Consider the following 22,447-nt stretch of genomic DNA (forward strand, 5'->3'; position numbering starts at 1 on the left):
TTTGATGATCAGTTTTCCACAAACAGATGGTTAAAAAAAGACTCCAAAGATAACAACACGTGAAAGGAAAGTTCACTTGAGGCATAAAACCTTGCACATTTGACTCCCAAGTGGTGCTTTTCTGCCGAGCAGTATCATGCGGGTCCTTCACTCTGCCATGACACAGTCAAACAAAACAATCTCTTTCTTTGTAGCCAAACAACACATTTCCTATTATTCACAGCCATCCACTGTTAAGGTACTGGTTGGCCAAGACATGCTTCATATAAACTTACAGTTGATGAATGCGCACGGCTATGATTTCAGAAATCAACACCGTCCTTTATAAGGCGCCACCAACAACAAGCTGTTCATTCCTTTAGAGGGACTGAAGTTAGTGTACATACAAGATTACTTTTCCTGAACTTACTGTATTTTACTGGAGCATGGGATCAAAGATGTTTTTGCTTCTTTTTCTTGGACTGTTTATACTAACTGATCACAGCCAAGGTATTGTAAACCTTATGGGTATCATCAAATGTAATGAGTTTAAAAAAAATAATAATAATATTCATATCCTGCAGTTTAATTCTGTGATTTTTGTATACTGTTTTCCATTTTTCTAAGGTGTTCCTGAGACACCTGAACAAACCCTGGATGTTGGCACAGTCACTGGTGAGACTAATGTTTAAAATAAAATCCACAAGAGTTACTTGAATCTTGTTTTATCAAAAATGATGTAAACTGTGTTGTAGCTTCTGTTGTTGGAGAGCCACAGGCAGCTGCAAATTCATTCAACACCCCAATGCCGTGTAACAGTAAAGGTAAAAACAGCATTATCTGAGTATAAAGAAAATAAAATACACATCTATTTTCGGCCCATCTGATTTTTTTTTTTACATGAGCTTAGCTTTAGTATAAGAGTAATCCATTACCCTTACCTCTTCTACGTTCTATGTTCTTGTTTATTTGGCTCACCTTTAAACAGGACAAGACATGATGAATACACCCTGCCTTCGTCAGCAGCCTTCCAGACGCAAACGCAAGCATAGAGGACGTAAGTATGATACAGTTTTTTACATTTTTATTTTAAATAACGTAAAAATAAACTAATGATCATCAATTTAATCAGCCTTCTATTAAGTATATATAAGACTTAAAAATGTTTTTTTTTTTAAGATTTATTAACACTCCAATACTCTAATGAATCTGTTTTTTCTTCTTCCTCTGCCTGTCTGGATTATTGAAACCTCAAGTGAAAAAGCTGTGCCAGAGGAAAAAGAGGAACCTGAAGAAGTGCAGGGGTTTTTTCCAACCTCAGAAAGGCAGTAATACCCGCAAGTTTCGTCCCAGTGTTCCAATATGAACAACACTAAGAGCAAACCCTTGATAAATACAAAAATACTTACTGTTTATGTATGTGGATGATGCTATGATCATTGACCTATACTATACAACTCCTATATTTGTTTGTATCCAAGCTATCATTGTACCAAGGACTTCTGCAAACTGCTTTTAAAGGTCACATATTATCCTCCTTTTCAACAAGTTTAAATAATAAAAAATAATAATTTGGGAAGTTTCTTGTTCTAAATCTACTTTGATCCTGTTTTTGATCCTGTATGCCTATAGACCCCTCTATTTCAGCCCTCCTCAGAACAGGCTGTTTCTGTAGCTTTAAATGCGAGTGGGCTGTGTCTGACCACGCCCCTCTCGAAGAAACACCTAGCTGTGGGAGTGTCCCCCAGCAGGGGGAGGGGTTACTGTCCTTCACAAAGGGAAAATCTCCAAAGGGCCTGTTTCTCACACATTTTCTGAAAAAAATCAGAGCAGGCCAAAGATGGAAAGGGATGGACTTTTCTCATAATTGGGGGGTTGTTAACAGACTAGGGACACATGTTATGGTTAGAAAAGCATGGGAAAGTGTATTTGCAAATATACCTTTAAAACTGGTAAAAAAAAAAAAAATGTTTTGTTGTATTTGCATTAATATCTTTGGAGATGTTCATTACAGAATAACTTTCTGTTACTTTTTAATTAAAATACTTAAGTCAATTAAGTACATGCAAAATTGATTGTGTTTTTATTGATTAAAAAAAATAGAAAGGCCTACTCTAAATCATTGCATAATGCGATTAAAATTCACTTAGAATTGACATGTTATTGCACTAAACAAAAAAGCTACAGCTGATCTGAGTGAGGAAGTACAAAAACAAAAAATACAGAGGCATCTTAGATAAAACATTTGAAGAGTTTCCTCTTCTTGCACTATAAAGAAACTTAAAATACTTTATTAAACTGGCTTGAAGGCTAATCAAAATCCACCACAATTAAAATGTTCTTTCTTGCATGACAGCACGTAACATAAAACAAACTAAAGGCAAAGCAGTAAATTAATAACATTTGTCATTTCACCATCAGAATGATTGTATTGTTTGTTAATGAAAATGATTTGAATAAGTGAAATATCAAACAGAGATTTCTTACTGGAATCAAAGCTGGGCACAAATCAGATTGTTATGGCAGCAGAATATTGTACACACAGTCACATCCCATTCATTTTAAAATAAGGTTGTTGACAAAGCCAGGAGCAAGAGGCCTTTCTGTCTGTTTCCCAGAGTGAAGACTCAGTTGAAGAGCACATTTACAGACAAAGCAAGAAGACCCATCATCAGAGCAGCTTTGGACTGGGTGTGGAGGCCAACGGCATGAGCTAAGAAGGAGGACATTACAGAATAAAGACACAGAAAGAAAAACACGATGAGGGATGAAAGTTACATGCTCTACAGAATGTGCTTGCACTTATTCAGGTGATGATTTAACGGTTGCAATCATAGACAAAAGTGAATAAACTGGATTTAAAAATATATATATTCTCTATAAAAATACAAAAAAGTTAATCAGCAATAATTAATTTAAAAGGCTGGATCAGTTTCATTCATACATTAACTTTGAGCTGAAGTGATTTCACAAAGCTTTAGTCTAAGTTTTTTATGCTTCATTAGATAACTCATTTTTATGGAGAAACTTTGGTGAGCTGGTCAAAAAAAGAAGTACAAGCAGAAAGAAAGAGTTCGCTCACCAGTAAATTCTTTGGTCCGGTACATGGTGATATTGGTCACAGGGTTTCTCGCCTTACATATGTATGTCCCATCACTGTCATTGGTCACAGGGAAACTGAGAACAGAGCCGGCCATTAGAGGAGAAGATAAGTCATTATAGAACCAGTTAAACTCACTATCTGGACGAGAATCAGCAAAGCATTTCATGATCGCAGTCAGGCCGATTTGTGTTGAATCTAGACCAAGGATTGTCACCGTCAGAGGGCCATCTGAAAAACACACATAGAGACAGATAGAGTTATTTACAGTGAGACGTCGAGTATTCTGTCACTTTGGCACAAAATTATCACTCTCACAGGTTGAAAACTACGTTTGATCTTTGCAGCATATTGTGAGCTTTCAGGAACTCATTTAGTTCTGGTTAAGCAAAACAATTGTAGCCTGTAATTTAAAATGTGTTAAACCTTTCGATATGTTAGTTACTATAATTATTCTAAAGTAAATAATTAGTAAAGATAGTAGCATATATATATATATATATATATATATATATAACTTTGTAAATTTACAAACTATGTAAATGGCACTTACTGTAGAGAGTGCTGACAAACATCAGTGTATTTTTATATTTTTTATATTTGTATTACTGCCCTTGTTAATTTTTCTTTTTCATGTTACCTGCCATTGGGACTACAGATGTAATATAGCAATCTCGCTAACTTCAGTATATTTACATCTTTTATTTTGCACTGATGTTCATAAACATTTTCTGTCACTTCAAAATAAAAAATGACTAAATACAAATCAACAAATGAATGAATGAATGGATGTTTGACCGTTGACACAATGTTTTAATCTGGTCAAAAATATATACAGGTAAAGATAAACTTCAAGGTTTCCTGGCCATGTTGAAAGTTTTCGCCAATTTCCATTAAAACTGGAGCCAGCCTTTTTTAAAACCTGTAATCCTGCATACATACAAATGGCACTGAAAACATAAATCTTGTTGGAGTATATGAGCCAAATCATGCACTGTATATAGAATGACAGTGTAAAACGTCACCTAATTTATTTTTTAATTAGTTATTTGACGCTATAAAAAGGTTAAAATGCCATGATTGACAGCTCTGTTAACTAATGTGACTCCTGAGGTGCAGAGTAAAGGAGAAACGGAGAGAGGATCAGTAATAAGCACTAACACAAGAGTCATTGATGTTCCATCTACCTGAAATGGATACAAGAATAAAACCAAATGTGCAGTAAGTCGATGCCTGCAACGAGGGCATTTTGCTTGGTTGAGATTAAGGTACACTGTCTTTTGTATTTTGTCTCTACAATACTCACAGTTCACCAGGAGCGTGTATGGATCGCTGCGATGTGATTTAGCCTTATTTGTAACGACACACATATACATCCCGTCATGGTTCCTTGTCACCGGAGTGAAGTGAAGCATGTTGTCTTTAAGGTAATAAGACTTTGCTTTAGCTGTGGAGGTGTTCATGGTCAGGTGCATGTTGTCTTTCATCCAGTAGATGCTATCATAAGGCCCGCTTACTTCACAGGTGAGAGTGAAGTTTTTAGAGATTATTGGAAATGTGTTCTTTGTGATGTTCACTGACTCTATAGCCTCTGTGGACACAAAACACAGAAGAAATCAGTCAAACAAACACATGCTCTCGTTTAAAGAGTCAAATCAATACTCAGGTTTTCTTACCAATGACTGTGAGCCTCTGGGAGCTTGTGCTGTTCTTTCCAGTGATGTTATTGTAAGCCATACAGGTGTATTCTCCACTCATATCAAGAGTCAAAGGGCTAGTTTTATACACTGAAGTATTGGCCACCTCAGAGCCATTGTACCACCAGCTATAGTGACTGGGAGGCACCGACTTCGCATAACAATCAAAGTTCACTTCCTGTCCAGTCTCAGCGTAAGATGGCCCTTTAACAACCGGTGTTTTTGGCCCATCTGCAAAAGGACATACTGGTCTTAAATGATGCATTTTTTTTGTAAAATATCTTATAATATCTATATCTTGGATGTTGAAAATAAAAAACAAAACAACACTAATCCAATAAAAGTCACTTACAGTTCACATAGAGCATATAAGGAGGGCTGGTCATGTTCCTGACAGGATTAAAAGCCACACACTGGTATTTTCCAGTATCATGATATTGTATGGGGCTAAAGGTGACCGTCTTATTATCCATGCTGAAAGTCGTTCTGTTGTCGTCATGCAGTGGCTGACCATTTTTCATCCAGTAAACATGCTGAGCAGGTCCGCTCACATTACATGTTAACACATAAACACGACCTTCAATGGCAGGATGCATCGGAGTTTGCACTTTAACGTCCATGATTGAATCTGAAAAACAAAGCAAAGAATCAGTTTGAGTTCTCTTTGGAGCATCTTTTTTCCTTTTCAAAGTAAAAATAGCCATCCAAGTCTCACCAACAACTTTTATCATTGTGTATGCTGTGCTGTTTTTGCCGGTGATGCCGTTGAAGGCCATGCAGGTGTACATCCCCACCATGTCACTGGTAAAAGGTGGTGTGACATACTCTGAGGTGTTGGCCACTTTGGTGCCATTGAAAAACCACATGTAGGAGCTGGAAGGGTTTGAAGATGCATAGCAACTTAGTGTGACATCGTCTCCTGGGATTGCTGCTTTAGGTCCCGTGATAGTTGGCATCTTTGGTCCATCTAAACACATTGATATTTCCTTTAAACAACTTTATTGAAAGCATGCTCACAAGACTGTGAAGATATTTGTAGATTGCAGAGATTTGGTCTACTGAAATCAAAATCTGATGTTTAGTTTATGCCAGTTGTCGTTTTTGTGATAACTAACAGATGTGGCCAGATTGGTTGTTTAATTTCTACTTTCTACTTCAGAATTTTGACTCGGGTTACCCAGAAATTTGTAGGGGGAGGGGGGCATGAAGTATTTGTGTAACACACAAATGTCCAAAAAGATGTACTTACATTTCTATGTCAATTTATCATATCTAACAAAAATGTAAGTATCACTTAATTCTTTAAAGGTCCCATATTATGCTTTTTCTGGTTTTATATGCTCTTTAGTGTGTTTTCCAAGTGTCCTGTGCATGTTTAGTCACATCTATGTGCAAAAATTCAAAGTCTGCGGAAACACGGCTTCTCCTACGTCCTCCTGTTAGCTGTAGCATTAGCCGCACGTATCGCTCGGTTCTAGCCCCCCTCGATAAAAATTTGTCAGTCCGACGTCATTGTCAGTGTGAGATCACTGATCTAAGCCCATTGGCTCGTTGTGGCAAGCCCTGCAGCTCATGTTGAAATTTCCGAGACGCATGCTGAGCAACTGACCAATAACGACAGAGCGGATCGGCAGACCAATCAGAGCAGACTTGGCCCACGTGGGGTCTAACAGTGTGGGCTCAACAGAGCGCAGCTGACGGACTCAGAGCGTAGAGGGAGCAAGGAGGAGCAGTACATGAAAACAGACACTTTTTTGCGGACTTTAGCTATTGTGAACTGTTGAAAGATCAGAAAGAGTTATGCAATTGTTTAATTTGTTTTTGTCTTATTCTTTAATTATCATTTAATTTTTTTATCATTTAATACACATAGGTCATGAAGTCATAACCTTTTTCTGCTTTCAACATTTCCTGTTAAACTTATACACACTCGTAGTGCCTACGCACCTGTGAGGTCAAGATAAGTGTGCCATACATTGAAGCAAAACCACATAGGAGCTCGTAGGCGTTCACCTAATTTATTTTTTAATTAGTTATTTGATGCTATAAAAAGTTTAAAATGCCATGATTGACAGCTCTGTTAACTAATGTGACTCCTGAGGTGCAGAGTAAAGGAGAAATGGAGAGAGGATTAGTAATAAGCACTAACACAAGAGTCATTGATGTTCCATCTACCTGAAATGGATACAAGAATAAAACCAAATGCGCAGTAAGTCGATGCCTGCAACGAGGGCATTTTGCCTTCATCTTTCTACAACAGGTTGAGATTAAGGTACACTGTCCTTATGTATATAAAGTATATGAGCTGAATTAGTAAAAAACAAAAACACTGTATTTTGTCTCTACAATACTCACAGTTCACCAGGAGCGTGTATGGATCGCTGCGATGTGATTTAGCCTTATTTGTAGTGACACACATATACATCCCGTCATGGTTCCTTGTCACAGGAGTGAAGTGAAGCATGTTGTCTTTAAGGTAATAAGACTTTGCTTTAGCTGTGGAGGTGTTCATGGTGAGGTGCATGTTGTCTTTCATCCAGTAGATGCTATCATAAGGCCCGCTTACTTCACAGGTGAGAGTGAAGTTTTTAGAGATTATTGGAAATGTGTTCTTTGTGATGTTCACTGACTCTATAGCCTCTGTGGACACAAAACACAGAAGAAATCAGTCAAACAAACACATGCTCTCGTTTAAAGAGTCAAATCAATACTCAGGTTTTCTTACCAATGACTGTGAGCCTCTGGGAGCTTGTGCTGTTCTTTCCAGTGATGTTATTGTAAGCCATACAGGTGTATTCTCCACTCATATCAAGAGTCAAAGGGCTAGTTTTATACACTGAAGTATTGGCCACCTCAGAGCCATTGTACCACCAGCTATAGTGACTGGGAGGCACCGACTTCGCATAACAATCAAAGTTCACTTCCTGTCCAGTCTCAGCGTAAGATGGCCCTTTAACAACCGGTGTTTTTGGCCCATCTGCAAAAGGACATACTGGTCTTAAATGATGCATTTTTTTTGTAAAATATCTTATAATATCTATATCTTGGATGTTGAAAATAAAAAACAAAACAACACTAATCCAATAAAAGTCACTTACAGTTCACATAGAGCATATAAGGAGGGCTGGTCATGTTCCTGACAGGATTAAAAGCCACACACTGGTATTTTCCAGTATCATGATATTGTATGGGGCTAAAGGTGACCGTCTTATTATCCATGCTGAAAGTCGTTCTGTTGTCGTCATGCAGTGGCTGACCATTTTTCATCCAGTAAACATGCTGAGCAGGTCCGCTCACATTGCATGTTAACACATAAACACGACCTTCAATGGCAGGATGCATCGGAGTTTGCACTTTAACGTCCATGATTGAATCTGAAAAACAAAGCAAAGAATCAGTTTGAGTTCTCTTTGGAGCATCTTTTTTCCTTTTCAAAGTAAAAATAGCCATCCAAATGCAAATAAGTCTGGTTTCAGGTGTATGGGCAATTGGTACCACTTTTATACCTGCCTATAAAATATAGTGCTACAGCTAATAGCCACAAAGCATATTAGCAAAAGGACTACCAACAAAAGAACAAATTTAACCAGCCAAGCTTACCGAGTTTACAAAATATTTTTACTCGCATCCCTGAAGATCACTATTAAGAACCTCAATTTTCAATAGTCTATCCCATATCAAAACATTTAGTAGTCTGGAAATCTTATTGTGTCAAAAAGATTTCAGGAAGCCACACGGCCATGATAGGAAATTATCTGGAAAATGACCCCCACAAAACCCTAAGTAAACCAATCATTTTGTATGAATTGCATGATTTTCAGAATGCTAAGCTAATATAAATGTATTTTTATTTTGATATCCTTTATTAATCCCTGAGGGAAATTCGGGTTTACACTCTGTTATTTATAGGGACATGCTTCTCACACACATAGGCCCAAATCACACGCATGCACAAACAGGACCTGTGGACATGCAATGGTGGAGAGATGTCAGAGTGGGGCTGCTACAAGCTGCTAAGCAGAGAGCGCACCAGAGCAGTTGGGGGTTCGGTGCCTTGCTCAAGGGCACCTCGACAGTGCTCGGGAAGTGCCCTGGCACCTCTCCAGCTACCAGACCAACTTCCCCAAACCAGTTGCTAGCTACAGGTTCAAATTGAATGATAGATATGAGGGATGCTTTAGTCTTTTTAATGTAACTCTTGTCAAGAGGGCTGAAGACATTTAGCTCCTTTAATGTCGAACTATATCTTTAAATTCTTCAAAGTGTCTCTTATGAGATAAACACATAAATATACCATCTACAATAAATTCCACCTTACCCACAATCTTGATCATTGCACTTGCACTGCTGAACCTGGACGTGACTGTGTTGTGAGAAATGCATTTGTAATTTCCTGAGTCGCTCTCTTTAACCATCTTTAGTTGAAGATTTGGGCCAAAATGATCGAGGTACACCCCGTTCAACATCCACTGGATCGTGGCTGAAGGGCTGGACTCGGCTGAGCATGACAGTGTGACGTTAGAGCCAGTTCTGTGGTTGTAGCCAGTTGGCATAATCATGATCTTTGTATTACTTGGACCATCTGATGAAGTTAAAAGATGAAAATTGTGTTAGGTATTAATGTTAATTGATTGGTCTTTAAGTATGAATAAACTTTTAAGCTGTCTATTGCAGAAACTTACAGCTGACATTCAGAAGAACTGGGAGGCTGACTTCATGATTTAAAAGATTGTGCACAGCGCATTTGAACGGCCCCTCATCATCGCGGGTCACTCTGGTTATGGTGAGAGTGGCGTCTTCGTCGCTGAACTGTACTCCCCCACCAGCTTTGACAACAGAGATGCCCTTCGTCCAAACATAAGACAGGGAGGAACCATTGGACACAGAGCACATAAGAACTGCTGTGTCATTGAACTCAACAAGCCTGGTGTTGTCTGCCTTCAGAGTCACACCTGAAACAGGCACTGCAAGGTAGAACATAACAAGCAATTAGTCAAGTGTTTGGTGTTGAAATATGGGATTGTTATGGACAAGCAGTGTCATATATGTACTGAAAATAGTTTGCAAAGATGGAACAATTATTTATGACTCAAGCCAGATAGCCTTGCAAGCAGTGTAGCCTTATGGATGGCCATTTGTTTTGATCCACGTTGGTCATAAATTTAGGATATGTACGTATATCTACTTATTGTATGGGTATTCACAAACGGTGTACATGTAAACCCGGAGATAAAAACTTGATCACTTTATCCCTTAATATTTCAACTAGTGCCAATGGGTTAATGTAATGTCAAATTGTAATTTGTAAAACATTTTGGTTTATTCTTACATTTTTGAACAATGTTAAACAAAAAGCACAAAGGCTTTTTTGTTTTGCTTACTTTTAAGTGCTAATGCTAGTTCGAATGCTAACACACTTAACTATGAAGGTTAACATATTAAACATGATAGCTGCTTTGCATAGGCAATATATCAAAGAGTACTCTTTTTGTCTGTGTCTAGAGAATACATTGTTATGAATTGGCATAATACAAATAAAGATTGACTGATTGATAAGCACTGCTTTTTGAGCATGTCACTAAATAAAGAATAGGATAATAAAGACATTTGACATGAGCATTTAGTTCAAAGATCCACAATCCCTAAGATTAACAATATAAAATGTTTTATCGAAACAAAACCAAAACAAATATGCACAAAATTTGTAGAAAACGTTATAATTATATCAGAGTCAGACGTGTCTTCAATCTGAATTTAAATTGAGTTGAAATGTAAGACCAACTGAGTGCTCGGGCAAAGCTAGCTGCTATCTAGCTGCCGCAAATAGTCAAGTTACTGTTTTACATGCAGACTTGCACATTGCTGTAATCTTTTGTCTGCAAACCACAACTTTGCAAATATGCAAGGGAAGGCAAATTTTATTTTTTGATGACATCAGGTTTTTTTTTATTCAATTCAGTAGAGTAGTAATTGTATGCATTTTCTATGTGTGTTTAGTGATTTAGCATTATTTACAATGCATTTTTCTAGTGTGGGAAAATCCATACAAGTGAATGGGTGAACATTACAAGTAATCAAATTATCCTTACCTTGGACATGAAGTCTGAACTCAGCAAGAAAGTCATTGGGAGCCTCTAATGTGTACTTTCCAGAGTCTTCCAGAGTTAGTGACTTTATAGTCAATGAGGAATTGATGGGATCAAATGCCACCCTGGAAATCCAAGTGTTTGAAATGATAACAGTTCCAGGGAATATGAACACAATGAATGCCCCCTCGAACGACCATATGCCTGCAGTGACAGAGGCACTGTTGGAAAGAATGACTGTGCTGCCCACTTGTAAGGGGTTCTTAGAGGCAGATATCATCTGGCTATAAGATGGAGCTAGAAACAGAAAGAACAAACAATATTAAGTCACTCTTCTCTTACATGTATACTCACCATATGCACACACATATTATGGGAATATTAGTCAAATTAGATCAAAACAAATGATATTTTATAAACCCTTTTAGTCTGAATTGAGAATTAAGTAAAGTAAAAAATAATCCATCTTACCAGCTGTAAAGGTAATCATGGCAAAGATCAGCACAAACACCATTGGAGACTCCATTTTACTTGTCTGTTCCTTTTTGTTGGATCTTCCCTGTGGGCTAAATGGACTTGACTCTACCTTTTATGAATTCAAATCTTACGATAATGTATTGTCCTTTTGATCAGCAAATATTTGCTCTTCATCAGTCCCGCTTTTCTGCTCTCAGTGCTTACCCCTCGTCTACCATCACCATGCCTCCTCACAGTTCTGGCCACACCTTGTTTTGCCCTGAACTACTCTGGTACGCAGTGTCCATTTACTGTAAACCTCAGTCTTTCTGCAAGTTTCGTCCAACCAGCAGAAGTGATAAGGGCTAGTTTTGAAGTAAACTGTTTCACTCAGAAGTAAGGCTTCTTCCATTTTTTCTCCTGCCACAATGTATGAAGAGTTGTGTTTGATTTGAGGGAAAAGACTGACAACGAAAAGTTCAATCGATTGAAAATTTCACTTGAAGGAAAATAGCCACATGTTAATTCTGAATCATACTTCTTTAAAATAGTTACAGTAGCGATCTCTACTGAACATGTAGACCAATACATGTCTTGCCATCAGACAATGTCATTGAAAGTTATTGGTGATGAGCTGCATCCTTGGCGACAATTCCAGCAGCCGTCTCTTTCGTTTTCTCTATTTACTGTAACAGAGACCCACACAATGAATATCCTATTCATCAACAAATGACATAAGAACTTTTTAGTATGTAAACCCTACAGAAACATGCATAACTGAATTTTATAGTATTTACTCAGTTTCCTGTGATAACGAGTCATTTCCAGTTGTTTTCTAAAGATCTTGACATATCTTGGATCCCCAGATTTGCAAAACCAACAAAAGTAATAGACTTAATTTACTTTATTGATGTGGGAAATTACAGCAAGGCATGTCATGGTCTGGCCTATAACAGTGACCAGTCCACTGTTTTGTTATGTCAAGTATAGACCATTACAACATAAAGTTTTGTTAATGTTCCTTGCAGACAATTCAAATAGATATCACAAGTGTTATAAAGTAAATGACTAGCCAGCAAACATCTAATGGCACAATGTGGTAAGACTGTTCGGTGACATTTTAGACAACATGAAAACAAACTTGATTGTTGTTTGACTAGAACAATTCCCCAGTCTGTATCTAATCTCTATGTTTTTTTGGTTTGTCGTTAAAAACATTTTCCGTTAACTGGAAGTACCCCTTATCAGCCAGAATTCATTGTTTGACGAGTGAACATATTTCAACAGTACAAGTTCATAGTAAAAATAACCCAACATCAGTGATGTCAAACCTATAAGATTATACCAATATTCTCTTTTACTGTAAATATTGAATCAAAAAAAATCCCAATCCAATGTATTTTCCTCAGATTAGTCCAATGAGAGAAGAAGCCAACAACATCTGTGAAGGAGAGGCAGATATACCAATTATTAGTCACGGTACATACCTTACTATGCATGTATTTACAATCTATATTTGTTCATCCAATACTATTGTTGTCTAAATATGTCTCCATTTTATTTTCTTATTTGAAGATTTATTTCAAGTGTTGCTGAATGTCTGTATGAATTTTCTTTCTACATCAAACCTTGAACAAAGTACAAGCTGAATGAATCTCTGGAGTTTGGCTTTAGATGAGAATGTAAACAGGAAAACGATGGGAATTTTTACTTTACGCTATAAATGGTTAAACTATTCATAAGAAGAAAAATTATTGCCACAGACTCGATGGAATAATCATAATCAGGCTCATTACATAATTTGTGTCATATAGTATTTTCAACAAAAAGCAGATTTATTTACAACTTGAAATCATGTTTACACTGAACTCATCTGAATTACTATAGAAGGGCCAACATTTTGAAGGGATAAGATACATCTTTTTATTTTCCGAGAACAGACATTTTTCTAAAAATGTAATGTTAAACTATTAAGAACAGTCCTGACTAGAGTTTGAGTCTATCAATCTATGCTGTATTTTAAATAGATAATCCACAACTTGCCTGAAAATTAGGAATTTAATCGAACCAGTAAAAGCACAGGCAGAAGCCACATGTTGACTCCTGATCCTGGCGATTCTGCGGAGACAAACCAAAGACGGAATGAAGTTTGGATCACATGGGACAAAATATGGAGATTGGCTGAGTCTTTGGACTAACTCACTTGATATCAGGATGTTTGTGGTGATTGTGCTGTTCATGTTGGTGTGATTGTTGAAGGCCACACAGGAATAAGGACCACTCTGCTCCTTACTGACACTGAACAGCTCCCACAGTGGGCCTGAAGTGTTCACAAGCTCTCCTCTGAAAGCCCACTGGAGCTGAGCTGGAGGGTTGGACTGTACTGAACAGAGCATGGTCAGATTGGACCCCACCGAAAAGGATGCTGTGTTCTGTCCATTCACTGTGAGAGCCATGTTATCTGGACCATCTATGAACGAGAAACAGGCAGAGGAGGAGAGGCAGCATTTAGAGCTCTGACAGAGGATCTAGACAACAGTAATATAAGAGATCTCACTCAATGCTCACACAGAGCTCACTGTGGGACCACAATTTGTCTCAGGATCGTTTTTGAGACAAATGAGAAAATGGAAAAAATAATCTCCTTTTGGTCTTCAATAGTGCTAATTTTTGTCCATAGGTGAAACATAAATGAGATTGTATCCTTTGCTATGGGCTCCTACTCACATGTGATTGTAAAGTTGACAGAATCACTGGTTTCATTGCTGACAGGATTGAATACATGACACTTGAATGGTCCCTGGTCATAGCGGGTCACACTGGTAATGGTGAGAGTGGAGTTTCCATTAGTGAGCTGAACTCTGTCACCGGCTGTGACCACAGAGCTGCCGTTGATCCAAAGGAAAGAGAGGGCGGATCCAGAGGAGACAGAGCATGTAATGACTGCTGAGCTGTTGAACTCCGTCAGGCTGGTTGCAGTTGCATTTAAAGTCACATTTGAAACGGCCTCTGGGGAAGACAAGTGGATGAGACAAAGATTGAGATGTTAATCCAAAAATTTAACATACAATACACTTGTTTTTAAGCGATGCAGAATGATCATCCAGACAGCAAAGGGCGTTAAATTTAAGGTAACAATGCAGTCAAATAAACCTATCCTGCCATGTCTAGCAGTCTTTTCAAAACCGAGAATGTTTTGGTGAAATTGTTAAAAATGGGCAGATTTGATCATGTCGAGGTACAGTAATGTTCTACTGAACTATTCTAATAAAATGTGTTTTTAACTTTCTTTTATTTACATACATGAGAGGTTAAAATATGTCAAAAATACACAAAGTCAGAAAAATATGGGCAGAAATGTAGAAACTGAAATGATGCTGTTATAAAGGATTACACTTATCTATGCTACCTCCTTTTTTTTTACAATAACAAAAAGCTTAGTAAGAATGCTTTCTTTAAAACATATCTATCATAAGCTTCATAGAATTGATGAAGAAGTAACGCATTGTCAGGTGTAAAAAAAAGGAAAAGGTAAGCTCTAATTGATTTTGTTTTGTATGCAGAGTCAGAAATGTGTTGACCCAGCAGAAAAATGTCACTGCCAAACTGAAGAATTAAACCAAGTGTAACACAATAAGAGAAGATAGAGGTGAGTGTTGACGTACACAGATGCAGACAGAAGGTGAACAGAGTCATGTGGGGGGGGGAAAGGGCAGTAAAAAAAGAAAAGCACAAGTAGGACCAAACGCAGTCAAGCAGTATCCAAGTTTGTTGGTTTTAAGTCCAAATATCACATGGCAGGAAACTGAATTCTTGTAACTCCTTTCATTGTTTAGGGAAACTCTCTTTTTCATTTCAGCAAGAACCAGTTCCAGTGAAAAGGGCAGTGTAAACAATTAATCAGCAGATTTTCTCCATTATCTCTCATTGCACTGACGTGGATGTTGTCATTTTCACCCGTCACTTTTTTTTATTGTCTTGTTTTGTAGTCTCTGTCAACACGCCCTGTACTATTACATTTTACTTGTGCCTCCAAAACTGAACTCTATGTCGAATGTCCATTATTACATTTACATACACGTTCTGTACATATTCAAAATGTACATACATCATTCAGGTTTAAATAATTGATAAAAAAATCTGATCTTTTACATGACGGCATCAGTCACCACATTAGTTTAAAATCATCTTTATACAAAAATCTTAATCCAAACAAATTTTCAGAGATTAGTTTGGGTTCAAAGTAATTATATTATGTCCACTCAAAAATCCACACAGTCCACAACTTATAAAAAGCTTTTTCCCCCAACCAAACATCATTTATATTAGACAAATAATGCAGAAAATGAAGAGTGATTATGTCTCCTCTCAAAGCATTCACCTCCTGAAATGTCCTTAAACAAGAGATTTAATCTCAACTAAAGGTTGAAATTAAGGTACCAATATATGTTGTTATATTTTTGCATTGGTATGTTCCTTTCTATTTACATGTGGATGTGTTTTTCAATAGTTGTTTTAATTGATTCCACTGGAAGCAAATGAATGTATGGCAGCACTTTGAGTCAAAGAGAAATTTCCCCAAGGTGGACAATAAGTGTATCGCATCTCATCTAATCTCATCTCATCTCATCTTATAACTCGTACTAATTAAACGGGTTTGGAAATAGAATTTAAATCTGCATCCATTGTATTTTTTGGCTGAAATATTAATCAAAGCAATAATATTGAAGATTTAAGAAAAACTGAACTGTCCATATTATAGTTTCTGTTGCTTCTGAACATCGTTCTTGGTGTGAGTGGTGTTTGTGCACGACTTGCTGGTGTCTAATACAATATTTAAGAGAGGCTTTTTGGTTTGTAATGGAAAAACTATTGAAAAAAAAAAAGTTACTCCAAACCTTGAATATCAGCCCTTTAAGTCTTACCCAGTACAGTGATGGAGGTATTGGCCTTTAGCTGGGGGTCGGTGCCCTGCACGATGTAGACTCCTGAGTCCGACACCTTGACGGAGCTCAGAGTGAGAGCTCCTGTGAGGACGTTGACTGACGCCCTGCCGCTGTGACTGGGAAACACTGCCTGCTGCTCCCCCAGCCAGGTGAGAATTTGGGACTCCCCAACGGCCCAGCTCCCACTTTTAATAGACGTGGAGGGAGACAGAGACAGGGTCACTGTATCCCCGACCACAGCCGGATTGATGGATGGCTCGACTTCCACAGCAGCAGAGGCCAGAACTCCTGGGGGGGAAAACACTATTATTAACTGTAACACACATATTACCTGAATTCACCATATAAATTCATTGGTTATAACTGAGCTCACCATGTAGAAAAGACAGCACTATGAAAACCACGGTTCCTTCACTTTGCCTCCCCATTCTTAAAGGTAGTCTGAGGATTACCTCGCTTTTTCTCCCCTAATATACTTGTACATTTGTCCAGCCCCCTACCCCTACATTCCTTTAGCATTAACTCCACTTCTTATCTGCAGGTGTTCCACGTTACTTTATGTTTATTCTTGTCAAATGTACAATAGGTGTATTACATTTTTGTTGACCATCCTGGGTGAAGTTCTGTAAATTGCCAGTGAGCAAAATGACAAATTATGACAGGAGGTATGTGAGGCAGGATTGGGTGAATTGGATGAAATTGAGGGGTTTGGTTGCTACTGTTCAGCAGTTGTTTGGTTTCGAGGGGCTTAAAATACTGTTTTCTTTGGGGGGTTATGTTGTTTATTGTCTCTGATTAGTAGCCTCTCTACCTGCCCGACCGTTTCTTAATTGTTAGGAAAAAGAAAGATGTTGTTTTTATTGCTACTCCTTAAAGTTTCGGTAAACACATATAACACTTAGGGCTGTGTTTCTCTCTGTGTGTGTGTGTAGGCTATATGTGGCTTGGTGAGCCGGTAGGTGTCATACTGTATGTTTGTTTCAGAATAGGTTTCACATGTTTAACACCAAGAGAACCATGACACTCAAAATAAATACACCTGCACCCGCTCTGTGTCAGCACATTATGACAGACATAACAAGACCAATCAGTGCACCTCTCATCTGTTTCAGACACTGATGAATGCTTCTCTTCCAGCATTACATATTGAATATGCAAACCATTGACGCTTTCACAATACCACTGTGTTTACACATGTGGCATTATTTGAGCTGTGGGGGTGCAAAGTTCAGTATCGGAGCACACCTGTGTCAAGCACCTGACACACAGGAAGTGAGATTGATGAATACATTGTGTTATCTGTAGAGCTTTATGTTGAGTAGGAGTTGCAGCAGGAGAGGACTGATTTTATAGACTTTAAAAACAGCCTCCATTGATGGAGGGTTAGGATTAGGGTCAGGCCTCGTTGTTTCAGCCTGTATGTATTCTAAGACACAGTGTGTTTTAATTAGAAATGCACACAATGGGTCACTTAAGCAATAAAATTAACTCATCATAACCTTGGCAGGTTTATCATAACTTCTAACAGGTGTTGAAATAACACAGTGTCAGTTACTTGTAAGAAGTTTTTCCTTGCAACACACTTGTCCAATGAGTCAGCATTTTCTTCATTTCCATTCATTAAACATTAAGCTGCAGCGATCTTCTTCTTCCCTGCTTTCTGTCACAAAGCATCATGAAGTGACCTGATCGATCACTGATTTTAAACAAGCCAGCTTCTGGGGATTAAAAAATTGAAAACATCTGTTCCAACTTTGTTGTTGATTATTGCTTATTTTGAACAATATTTTTCCAAACAACTTTCTTTTATTTTTTTATTTTTTTTTTTTAGCTAAACCAGGCTTCACTTTATATAGCACATCTCCTACATAAAAGCATGCAGCCCAATGTGCTTCAAAGAGGAATGACAGATGGGAGACAATCCCATACTTTTAAAATCAATTATGAAAGAAACAGAGCCAGTGCAGCATTTTAAGCAGCGGGGTTATGTGAACAGTTTTCTTTTTCTACCTACCCATATATAAGAGCTCTTGGGTGTATGTAACACACAAAAAGTAAAACTTTTTCAGCTTGTAGATACTCATACCTGGCCAAAATCTCTTGCTGAAGTTGAAAAAAAAGAATCATTCATAAAAAAAAGCTTTATGACACCAGGAGAGGTCTGAAAAACACAGCGAAAAAGTGTAATAGTGTATTATAATTAGTCATGGGAACGGGCTACTTTGGGTAGCTTAAGTGTATACATTATATTTTTTATTAGGAATGATTTGGTTTTATTTATCTGAAAAGTAACCAGGGTTCAGCTGTCATAAAATGCAGTGGCAAAAAGTATGTAGCTTTTATCTAAAATTCAGAATTATGAAGGACTTAACAAACATTTGTTCTCCACACGACATTGCATTGACTTCAGAGAAGAGTAACTTCAATATTTATGGACCCAGTGAGACTGCTCCACCGGTGATTATTCACATCATCAAATCAAAACTGGATGAGTGTAATACTCACCACTCCGGATGAATATAGTTTGTGTGGTATCTCATACATTAACAACATCACACAGGTGCTGAATTTGTGTCACATGCAAAAATTGTGTCTGAAACTTGTATGCAGATTGTTTGTGTTAGGCTCAAAAACATAAATTATACTTAATCTTACTAACTGACAATATAACAAAATACTTCCAAGAAAAAATGTATATTGTAATAAACATATAGACCATTTAATTAAAGCTCCATATCATGAGTCTGACAACATCCCACTCTTTTCTAATCCTTGCTCTCAGCTCTATGAAGCGCACGAGGCAGGCTGCTTGATGTCATCGTGTAATCCAACACCATGACCAGATTAACCGCTCTGACCTGCTCTGCTGTACAGAGATGGTTGACACCTGTTCAACAGGGGCCTGACTTTGTCCTGACAGTGTGTTGTTTTAAAGGTATGTGCTTGCATGGCATCGGAATCGGCACAATTAAATGACTGGTGGAAAACCTATTGGCTTTTGGATTGGTCATGAAAGTGGGTCCTGCGTCTTTGGATTTTTTAAAAGACATTAGTGAACAACCCTGATGTAGCCTACTTGTTAATTTGTTACTTTATGACTCTGAACAATGGACTAATTCAATTTGAGGTAATCCCACATAAGTAAAAGCGTAATTTACTATTTAAGTATGGTACTGCTATCCATGTTTTTTTATGGAAATAAACTGTTTTATTTTTGTGCAGCATTGTTCGTGTTGGAGTAATATGTGACTTCCATTACTAATATGAGGCACACCGTGGAAATGAGCAGACACGTTCTCAATCAGCTGTTGATGATTTTGGACACAAGGTGGCAGCATTGAGCTTGCCAAAAGATTTACTGCACCAAGTGCATTATGGAAGCCCATTTCCTTACTTTAAACGTGGCTACAGAACAAATGACATATTATCTTTGCTATAGTGGAGTCACATGGGATTGTACTAAACAAACGCACCCTTGAAAGGATTTTAAGCAAGTAGCAGCTCTGGCGAAGTAATAATTTATTGAGAAGCAACTGGAAACATCTGGTCAGTGCCATGGTTACAAATTAATGCACCAAAAGTGTTAGTTACATGGGATTGTGACTGACAGAAAAACAGTCTGAGTATTGCTTGGCATATTGATGGCTATGACAAGCTTAAGCCATTGGGAATTGCAATCAGTGGATAAATTGATGGGTTTTCCAGAAAGATGACAAACAACTTACAAAACAAACAATGATCTATGGATGCTGTGATCAATGCAGGTGGTTGCCCTGCCAGACGGTTTTTGCATTTCTCTTTTCTGCAGAACTTTATGATTCTGATCTAGTCTTTGTGTCCTGTTTGTGTTTTATACACGACAATGAATGTATTCATTGAATACATTTATAAACATGACTGGACAGTTGTTTCTGCACTATTCCAGCCCTGCAAAGTTTCTTTAGGCCTACAAGTAGCCTATGTAATGCTCATATATAATGTATGGTCTTATTTTAAATTCACTTGTCCTGTATCACAACGTGTGAGCCTATGGAGAGATGGAGAGACATGCAGCAAAACCAAGAGAGAGCACAATCACATCGCAAGCAAGCAACTGCACAAAACAAACAAAACAACCACATTTGAAGTATAATAACATACACTGAAACCCACGCATTCAACAAGTCTTAACAGTGGGCCGGGCACCACTCTCTCTCTATCTCTCTCTGCTCACCTGCAGTAGCTGGTTACGGCCATGGTCAAGCACCTTTGGGCTGAAATCTTTGTATCTTAGATAATGTCCATTACCCACAAGCTGCTTTCGAGGACTTTGTTCATTTCATGTTGAATCTCTGGGTAGTTGTCATAACTGACTGGCAACTCCAAGAAACAGCCAAATGTATGAGCAACAGGTCTTCTCTGAAATCCCTGAAGTTTTGAGAAGGAGACAGTGATGCCCTTGTCTGTTGAACAAGTCTGATCCAGTGCAAAATCTGAGGATAAAGAAGAGGTGCTGGATGTCTGACTCTCTAAGATATGTGCTTATGTACTTAACAATTTGTTTCTCCTTGGCATTCTGGATACTGGGGTAAGTAATTGATCTCATGATCGTTTGTGATGTGGGCTGTTGCTCTTCATACATTGCTGAAATCCCTTTTAGCTCTGATCTAATAGGTCTGAGCATTTTCGACTGAAAATACTAAGCACACTGATTTAAGAAATTCAAAAAAACAAAAACTAAGGGCATTTTGGCTTTATTAATTATTAATATATTTAATTTAACTAGTTCTGTAAACACACAATGCACTTTTAGTTAGTTATCGTTTTTATTTTAGTTTTAGTTAACAAAAATTATTTTGGCATTTTAGTTTTCATTTTTTCGTTTGATTTATTTCCGATTATACATTGTTATGAACGTCCAGAGCAGAAGAAAGGGCAGAAGCTGAAAGGGTCGCAGCTTCACCTTCTCAACTAATTTTTATCGTTTTTTCTAAGTCCACAATGGGAGAAGGGTCAGCTGAGACCTTGTCAGCTTCCCCTTCTCAACTAAATTCAATCATTTTTTCTAAGTCCACAACGGGAGAAGGGTAAGCTGAGACCTTTTCAGCTTCCCCTTCTCAACTCAATTCTACCATTTTTTTTAAGTCCACAACGGGAGAAGGGGAAGCTGACAAGGTGTCAGCTTCCCCTTCTCCCGTGCGACACGGTTTAGGGGGGTTTTGCAAGCGACCTTTCGCACAATTTCAGAAACCCAGTTTTCAAGACCATAGACCTCCAGGCTAGAGCCCCGGCAGGCTCAGTCAATGTTACCTGACTAAGGGTAAAGCATTTGGTGCGCGGACCAGAGGCCGAGAGGGGGACACTGCCCAGCTGGCAGCCCCGCGAGTTCACCCTTGGAAGACGTGTCCTTAGCTGCTGGGAGGTGTCCACGAAAAGGATCCCTGACACTCCACCTCGTCCACACAACGGAAGAAAGAACAGAAGATGAATACTGTCAGCTTCCCCTTCTCAACTAGATTCTACCATTTTTTTCTAAGTCCACAACGGGAGAAGGGTCAGCTGAGACCTTTTCAGCTTCCCCTTCTCAACTCAATTCTATCATTTTTTTCTAAGTCCACAACGGGAGAAGGGTAAGCTGAGACATTGTCAGCTTCCCCTTCTCCCGTGCGACACGGTCTAGGGGGGTTTTGCAAGTCACCTTTTGCACAATTTCAGAAACCCAGTTTTCAAGACCATAGACCTCCAGGCAAGGGAGCGAACCAGAGGCCGAGACAGGGACACTGTCAGTCTTGCAGCCCCGCGAGTTCACCCTTGGCAGACTTGCCCTTGGCTGCTGGGAGCTGTCCGTGAAAAGGATCCCCGACACTCCACCACGTACACAACAGAAGAAAGAACAGAAGCTGACAAAATCACAACTTCCCCTTCTCTACTCAATTCTATCTGGTTTTTTTTCAGTCCACAGCTCTAACTACAGCAGGCTAGCTGTGATACACATTAGCCCACCGACTTCTTCGCTTCACTGCTGATGGTGGTATTCATCAAAACCAAACTTCACAGTGTGATCACATTGCGAAAAACAGCTGCATGGTGGACATCCTGGCCATGGTCTGCAGGTGAAAGTTTCAGGTGAAACTTCAAACTACTAATGTGAAGCTCAGCGGAGATGAATAAGAAGAGACACAGCTCTGGAGAGGAGAAGGAAAC

The 22,447-nt window shown here is 38.4% G+C and overlaps 1 protein-coding gene across 1 annotated transcript; it reads right to left on the reverse strand.

The window, feature by feature from the left end:
- Positions 1-2,039: 2,039 nt before the first annotated feature.
- On the reverse strand, positions 2,040-16,716 carry LOC132983183 (hemicentin-1-like). The gene is made up of 16 exons (XM_061049416.1): positions 16,638-16,716; positions 16,244-16,552; positions 14,046-14,327; positions 13,522-13,788; positions 10,866-11,159; positions 9,459-9,740; positions 9,095-9,358; positions 7,875-8,150; positions 7,502-7,753; positions 7,132-7,416; positions 5,492-5,743; positions 5,129-5,404; positions 4,756-5,007; positions 4,386-4,670; positions 3,062-3,310; positions 2,040-2,692 (listed from the first exon to the last, which is right to left on the reverse strand). Exons 1-16 carry the CDS (start codon positions 16,690-16,692, stop codon positions 2,607-2,609), a joined length of 3,966 nt encoding a protein of 1,321 aa, XP_060905399.1. The 5' UTR covers positions 16,693-16,716; the 3' UTR covers positions 2,040-2,606.
- Between the last annotated feature and the right edge of the window lie 5,731 nt (positions 16,717-22,447).

The sequence above is a fragment of the Labrus mixtus genome, chromosome 11, assembly GCF_963584025.1.
Source record: "Labrus mixtus chromosome 11, fLabMix1.1, whole genome shotgun sequence".
Classification (NCBI taxonomy): Eukaryota; Metazoa; Chordata; class Actinopteri; order Labriformes; family Labridae; genus Labrus; species Labrus mixtus.